Genomic DNA, 8,388 nt, shown 5'->3' on the forward strand with positions numbered 1-8,388 from the left:
TACTTTTCTTCAAAATATAATAAAATTATATTTCTTTGAATTATTTTTACTTTAAATATCAAATTTTATTTGATTAATAAATTATTTTCGAAATATATTAACGGTCCGAAATTCCCGGGGCGTTACAGGAACACTCAAAACTCAACGTGTCCGTGCAACCTAGTATGCCATGCAAACCATCTGTGCTATACTATATTCATGTAATCTTTTTTCATTCAATTTTATATGATAATTTATCTAGGGCTATAGTCCTAGTAAATATGGGCTAAATCCGCCCTGCGTACATTGAAGATGAGCCATTTAATTAGGTCTAGTTAAACCCTAATAAATCATACGGAGTAACTCATAAGCAGTTATTTATGGTCCCGTGCTAAAAATTCCAATAGCACTTATATTGAATCAAACGGAATAATCATAAAGGCTTTTTTACATCACAAAATCTCATTGAAGAAAGCGATATCCGTCACAAGCTTGTGACGGATACCATTTCTTCTCACAAAATACTCATGAGAGGTGAGTGGGGAAGCACATGGGGGGTGCCCCACCTTGTCCCCTCTCCCTTTTTGTGAGAGGTCTTCAGCTTGTGACGGGATTAGCCCGTCACAAGCAAGACGCTTTGTTTTTACATTTGCACTAAAGATTGAAGAGTGATTTTTGTCCATTTTAGATCAAGGTGAACCTTACCAAGACAAGTTAAGTGAAATTTATCAATGTTTCACCTTCACTTAATTTCACCACCAAATTGCATCTCGAACTATTTTAACTACCAAATTGCACTTTCATCTATTTCCATCCCTAATTAGTATTTACCACAATTTGTGTAAGTGGGCTCATCAAGTAGTGTAGTTACAACTCACAAATCACAACCCTACTTACCAATCGTTGGTTGGCGCAGTGGTAGCATGGGGCTGCCCTTGGTAGGGAGGTCTGCGGATCGATCCCCCACAACTGCGATTGGGAGGGGTTTAAATATCGTAATCCTTGGACACGCCCCGAAATCCGGATTAGTCTGCCCAATGTGGTTCGGATTACCGGATGGTTTAGACCAAAAAAATAAATCACAACCCTACTTTCACTGCACTTCTGCAAATCTCTCGCCGTTTCTGCAAATCATTTGGTGAGCTTCTACTTTTCTAAATCAAGGTTTCGATTTGGTAATTTTTTGCAAATCTTTTGGCGAGCTTCTACATTTCTAGTATTCATTCATTCCTTCCTTCTGTTTCTTCTTTTCCTGGAATAAAATGTCTTCCCCTTTTTCTAATTTAGGGTTTCGATTTCACCATCATTTCCATTTCAATTCTCGTCATTTTTGCAATTCTGCTAATGCTAAGCTTATTGCTACTGATGATGATCCTCATAAATTTGTGGTGTATGTTAGAAAGCAACTTCAATCAGGGTTTAATAATCTCCAATTTCCCATTAATCTGTTCCACCGAATGATGTCTCTTGTGCGCCAACCTTCGATTATTGATTTTAATAAGTTATTAGCGGCAATGCTCAAACTCAAACGACTACATCCTCACGCTACTATCATTTCTCTCTATTCACATCTCGAATTATCGGGTACCCGACCCGATTTACATTCCATAGGAATCCTGGCTAATTGTTACTGCCACTTAGGCCGTGTCGATTTCGGGTATTCTCTCCTTGCCAAGTCCCTTAAGCTTGGCTACCCTTATAAATCTGATTTAATTCTCCTCACGACCTTAATGAATGGTCACGTTCATAACAACCAGCTCAGTGAAGCCATTAAGTTATTGGATGTAGCTGTCATTAAGCTTGGCATTCGGCCAGATATAGTTATGTATAGTACCATGGTGAAAGGTCTTTGCAGGACCGGGGACTATGCGGGCGCTCTCCACCTACTCCGCAAAATGAATTCTGCCCCCTCTTTTTGCAAGCTTAACATTTTCATCTATAATACCCTTATCGACGTTCTTTCCAAAGACAAGTTGATATCAGAGGCCCTCAACCTATTTTCAGTCATGAAAACCGAGGGAATCAAACCAAATGTATACACATATACCTCATTGATGTGAGGTATGTTCGACATAGGTCGTAAAGGAGAGGCCATGGAAATGTTGGTTGAGATGATGGAGAGCAACATTGAACCGAATGTTGCTACTTATAGCATGTTGGTTGACATCCACTGCAAGGACAAGATGACTGATGTAGCAGAAGCCATATTACCGATAATGATTAAACGAGGTTTGACTCCTAATGTGGTCACTTATAGCGCTTTAGTGGATGGCTATTGCTCGTGCGGCCAAATGGACAAGGCAAGGGATCTCATAGATTTGATGGTCAAAAGCCATTGTCACCCCAATGTTGTGACTTTTACTACTTTGATCAACGGTTTTCTTAAACTTCAAAGGATCGACAAAGCCCTCGACGTATTGCACAAAATGTGTGAGCTAGGGATTGCCCCTGACGCATGGCTCTATGGTGTTCTCATAGATGGCTTGTGTGAGGCTGGCTACGTTCAAGATATAGAAAACCTTGTTTCTGATCTCTTAACTATGGGTTTGCTTCCTCGTAAACAAAATAAAGTAAAATGGATGCTCTCCTGATAGTGTAGTGTCACTTACACTGCGATTATCCGAGGATTCACGGTCATTGAGGATTTGTCAAATGCATTATGTTACCGAGATATAATGGTTAATGAGAGCTTTGCAACTGATGCTAGAATATTTAAAAACTGCCCTTTTGGTACATTTCTGAAATATCGTGTAACATGATGATTTCAACCGTGAATGCGAATATTTTCCCTCTTTTCTTCTCCAATATTAATTTCCACTTTACCGAATACTCCTATCTATTCCCCACTATCCCAGTTCCTCCCTCCTTATTTGTAATTCCATTTATAATGGTGTGGTCATCTTAAGCGCATAATCTAATTGGATGATGATATAATTGGGAATTTACGGTTTTATTCCTCTTCATCTGTAAGTTTTTTTTTTCCCGCTTGTTTTAATGTCTGATATTTCCTGCAAGTGTAGTGTGTATAATATTGTTAGACGATGGATGATTACTTATGTGCTTCAATTGTTTTTTACATTTCAAATCGTAGGACACAATACGGCATGACCAGTAGTAGGCGGGTGGTGTTTGACGGCGGGTGTTTGGTGTTAATGGATGGTCCTGATGGGTGGTGTTTATGTTGTTTTGGTCTCAGTTATTCTGATTTCGTCATAACCTTGTTCTATGTCTCAACGGGTTGGCCCCTGATGGATGGTGTATTGATGATTGAACAACTACATGTTCAATTTGGCTCTTTGTGATGATAATTTAGCGCTGATAATTTGGCTCAACGGGTTGGCCCCTGATGGATGCTCTCAATTATTCTTCATGTCTTTTTCTCAGATAGATTATTAATGGTTTGCTCAGCGCTGCCTATTGCTTTTATTATCTGTTATTTATCTTTACTATTGTGATTACAACTGTTGTTGAGGACGGGGATCATCGGTTTAATACCAAACTGTAGACCAAAGCATTGATGATTTTCGATTGGTATTTACGATCCTAGGTCAGTGGTTCCCCCGATTATAATTTACCTTAAATTTCCCCCTTTGAAATCATGAGATATAATGTTTTTAATGAACTATCTTATGCTCACCAACTGTTCGTGGCAAGTTCCCATAGAAATAACTACATTTGGAACTCCATTATTAGAGCTTATGCTAAAAGTCATGAATTTGGAAGTGAATTTGATTTTTTAAACCAATTAGTTAGATCAGTATTATGGCCTCGTAACTTCACCTTTGCGTGTAATTTATGGGCGTGCTTGAAGAATGATGACATAATTGGAATTAAATTGAATCATGGTAGGGTGATAGTTTCTGGTTTAGATAAGGCTTAGATTTGTGGTTATGTCTTTGCAACTGTTTACTTCAAAATGGGTCTTGTAAATGATTTAATGAAGGCATTTGAGGGTGTGTTTGCACTTTGCACCAGATTTGGGTACGTGGAGTTCGCTTTTTAAATGGTTACGGGTATTGTGGGTTTTGGGAGGAGGGGTTAAAGTTGTTTACAGACATGAGAAATACGTGCATTAAACCTGATGGCATGCTACGGTTGCTCTGCTTTCGGCTTTGTATCAGCCGAGCTTAGTGGAAATTAGCGAGGGAATACATGGGTTTTGCGTAAAGAATGGACTTTTATCTAATCCTCATGGTGGTAGTTCTTGGTTTTTGCTTTAGAGGCTGTTGTTGCTGATTTGCTTTACGATTCTTGGTTTTCACTTTAATTCTCATCGAATCTAATTCATTAGCCGGGCTTTCCTCATTCTTGATTGTAACTCACCTTGACTTTCCTTAGTTTAAATACTACTTAAATATGGGAGAATGTGTTTGTAGTTTATTTCAAGGATGATCGCGGAAGAGTCGAGGCTCTAGGTTATGTCGTATCAATGGTAAGATGTCATCTATACCTGCTATGTATGATGTTTCATGTTATTTGTGTAACTTGCCCCTGTTTCCTTGTCAGTTTCTTTGGTGGATGTTTGATGAAATCTTGCTATTTAGCTTTATACATGACATGGTAGTCATGATTCGTTATTTTGCTTGGTTTCCTAAGAGCTTAAAAGCTTCTTTTTACTCAACATTAATGTCACTGCTATGCTATGTACTCCTTGTGTCTCAATGAAATGTTTACATTTGCTTTATACACAAAGACCCAAGGTACAAAGAGAGTGAAATTGCTTTTAATCTTACTAAAAGATAAAGTAGAGAGTAAAACATACCCACAACAGAAAACAGAAACGCAAATTGTTAACTATTGACTGAAACACCCTAAAAAGGAAAGTGTAAATTGTTGACGGGGACGGAGGGAGTAGCACATTAGCACCCGATTGACTTTTTTTTTTTTAAATGTCATCGTGATTTCTTGACCAGCTATTCCAACATTATGTTTCCTTGATTTGGTTGTCATTTATATAGAGACCAGGACAAGGATTTGATAAATGAAAATATGAAATAGGTTAAGCAATCACAAAGTGACTCTATCTACTTCCAAGTCTTCAATTATGAGAAATTTCCTAATGAGCTGCCTAATGTATCCTGAACTTTGAGATATTCAGTCATTAACATACTAACTCCATTCTATAAAGGATTTCCAAAATCTGGTTCTTGTCAAAGCCTCAAAGGTTGTTAAATAATTCCTTGTACATTTTTAAGTCTATATGTGTGATTGCATAAATAGTGAACCTAATCCTCACACTTCTTTTCGAAGATTGCCTGCTAGACTGAAGTTCTATTAATATTTTTGGGTTAAAGTGTAGATATGAGCACCCCAGTGATTGATTTTGATTGTAGGACGGTCCATGAGTACAGAACTTGACAACTATGACAAGAGCGTTGGTGAACCTCTATAACCAAGAGGTTAGCTGAAACTGTTTGCAGTTGGCTGTCAAGGTATGACTGATGCTTGGCCTTTCTCATTCAAGTTCGCCTTTTTCGTTCAAGTTCTCTCGGATGAAATTATGAGCATTACGTACGAAATATGAATTAGATTTGAATTTGTGGACTGTGGTATGTTTGAGAGAGTCTATCACAATATGCTGTTTGTTTGGGATTGAGGGTTATTGTTCATGGTTTTGCCAGTAACAAAGACATGCTTTTTTTTTTAACCGTCTCAGGTATATCCCCCCTTTATATAAAAGTGTGTAGGGGGAAATAAGGTGATTTTTGCGGATGAACAGTCCAACTCCCTCAAATGAACAGTTGGACTCTAAGTCCCCCTCTACCGTTGATTTCCCCTTCCCCCTTTACATCTCATCCCTTCCTTTCTCTCACACACAACCACAACTTCCTCATTCCCTACTCATTCTAATCCACCCATTCTCATTTCAATCTTACTTCTCACTCATCAATATCTGGTCAAGCCTCATCGTTTTGATGAACCTCAATTATTGATGCTCATAAACTGCTGCTTCATCATCTACTGCTTCACCACCTCATCTTCACCTTACACCGATCATATTGGTATGGTGGTTTTCTGTCACAGGTATACTCAAGTTAATTCCGGACGCCTTTTCCTTTGGAGTTAGAATTAGTATTTTGTTTTGTCTCAAATATTTGGGTTTTTTTTGGGTTGTTGTTAATTGTGCTCCTAGGTTTTCCATCGGATCATAATTCCATGTCGGTAAGTGCCTTATACAAGTCTTTTCTGTATGCTTTGGCTAACTAATCAATACAATTTTTACTGATTAATCGATGCAGTTTTGCTTATTTCTGCCTATCATGAGCCATTTCCTGTATGAGATTGAAATTTCGTTAATTAAATTTCAACCTGATCTTGTATCTGTATGAATTCTCCATTTGCCTTTTCCTTGTTTATCAACTCTAATAGGCTATGACATTATATTTTAGGCCGCAACTCATCTTTATTTATGAGGAATATTGTCTTGAAGATGGCAGAAATCTTAATTGTTGCCGATGTCAATGAGTGTGACACAAGCCACGTAAGCATCTCTGTCATTTTTTCACTTTTTCTGCCACTAGCTATCTTGAAAATTTTCTACATTCACATGAATTGTCAAGGTGTGAATATTAAGTGTATTCCCTAAATACTTCATTTTAAATAGCATTTTAAATATATTAGATTGGGGATTCAAAATTTTAAATAGGTGTTTACCCGTACTTGATCATGGCAGCATAGAAAAAAATATATGTGAATGCTTCTCGCACTCTTTATTCTCAAATCAATCTTTCAGTGGCCTATATTTGCATGGAATTATGTGTAGTACTCATATAACTGTGGTTGTGTGGGATGACTGCGTGCTAATGCATTGCTTCCTCATTTCACAGCTTCAAAAATGTTTTGGCTGTGCTGTTGTTGTGTTGGGAGCATAAGATATTCTTGGTCTTGTGCCTTTTTCTTTCAACTCGGAGAACTTGACCTGCTCTAATATGTGGCTTCTGCTTATTCTAAACAAGTATACTTTTAGAGCATCTCTCAGATATTTCATGGATCACATAGTACCCATTGCAAAGTCTCTTAAAAAGGCTGCTCGGAAAGGTTAGTTTTCTTGAGACAGGCACAGGCTCATGATAGGCAGAAATTATAGTTGTATATCTAAAGTGCATGTATACAATATTCCCGTTACTAGGACAGGAAATGCATCAATAAAAAAAACTAGGCTCATAATTCGATGTCGGTAAGTGCCTTATACAAGTCTTTTCTGTTTGCGTTGGCTAACTAATCAATACAATTTTTACTGATTAATCGATGCAGTTTTGCTTATTTTTATTCACTTATTTTATATTTATGTAATTTGCGGTTCAATGCTCAGACATGTAAATGTGTTGCTTGTATAGGCTCCATATGTGTGAAGAACGGAAAAGGGAGGGGCCCCAAACTTCCAGCATCACAATCGTCAATCAAAAAATTTGCACCATGTGAAGCTTCTGGATCGCTGCAGAGCATGTCAAGGTTACGTCTGCTTTGTAAAATTTGAGGGTTTACGGTTTACTTATTTTCCTGCTTACTAAATACTATCTCTGCTCTCTTCCTAACACCCCTTTTACTTTCACCTTTCCCCAACTATTCATTCCCTCTCCCCACATCGTGATTCAATTCCTCTAATTTCCTCACTTTCCCTAATATATAATCCTTCTTGCAGCAGTGTTGTCTTGTGCTAGGAGTCGATTTTTCAACATCTTCGTTGCGTTAGAGGCACCGGAATCTCTTTTAGTGTGCTGACAAGTCGGGTACTTCTTTCTTCTCACCCTAGTTGAATTCCAGGTTGAAATATGAAATTGAATAGTTTACGTAGTAATGTCGTTTGATTGATAATCTTCTTGCTTCTTATGTCATGATCTGTACCTATTCATTTGATTGATTTCTGCATTTTAACTCTAATCAGTAACAACTTACCTGTCCTGATTTAACTAATTTAGAATCCTCTGGTATTTGACTCTATTTGTGGTTTCGTTTATCTTTCTCACTCTATTCTTTCTTCGGTGTTGTTTATTTGACTTTGATGTTGAGGTTTAATTTTAGTTGAAATCCGTGATTGGAACTACTCCTTATTGGTCGTCATAAAATTATGAAGAGTTCTCAGCTTAGTTGTCACTATCTAAAACATCAATCTCTCAGCACTGGTTGTTTGGTTCGATTATGAAGAGTTCTGTAGAAAATAGTTCTGCTTCGAAAATAGTTCGATTATGAGTTGCATGTATTCGCTGTTTAGATGTTGAATTAGTTTGATTCGTGTTCGTATAGTGTGGTTTTAGCTGATTTTGTGATATGGGTGTGTGGGATTTTAATTTGAAGTCGTATAATGTTAATTGTATGCTGTTTGAGGAGTTGAGATTTTCATCTCAGTGTGAAATTGCGCATGTTGCGTACATCTGATGATTATATTGGGGTTGTAGCTTATTTGGGCAG

At 37.6% G+C, this 8,388-nt stretch overlaps 1 protein-coding gene and 1 long non-coding RNA gene across 2 annotated transcripts; both read left to right on the forward strand.

The window, feature by feature from the left end:
* The first annotated feature begins 1,241 nt into the window (after positions 1-1,241).
* On the forward strand, positions 1,242-2,039 carry LOC141620692 (pentatricopeptide repeat-containing protein At3g09650, chloroplastic-like). The gene has a single exon (XM_074437499.1). The coding sequence runs from the start codon at positions 1,242-1,244 to the stop codon at positions 2,037-2,039; it is 798 nt and encodes a 265-aa protein (XP_074293600.1).
* A 1,403-nt stretch (positions 2,040-3,442) lies between these two features.
* On the forward strand, positions 3,443-5,413 carry LOC141622028 (uncharacterized). Its single transcript, XR_012532839.1, has 3 exons — positions 3,443-3,526; positions 4,356-4,411; positions 5,313-5,413. It is a non-coding gene; the product is annotated as an uncharacterized LOC141622028 (long non-coding RNA).
* Positions 5,414-8,388: the final 2,975 nt, after the last annotated feature.

Source organism: Silene latifolia, chromosome X (genome assembly GCF_048544455.1).
Source record: "Silene latifolia isolate original U9 population chromosome X, ASM4854445v1, whole genome shotgun sequence".
In the NCBI taxonomy this organism is placed as follows: domain Eukaryota; kingdom Viridiplantae; phylum Streptophyta; class Magnoliopsida; order Caryophyllales; family Caryophyllaceae; genus Silene; species Silene latifolia.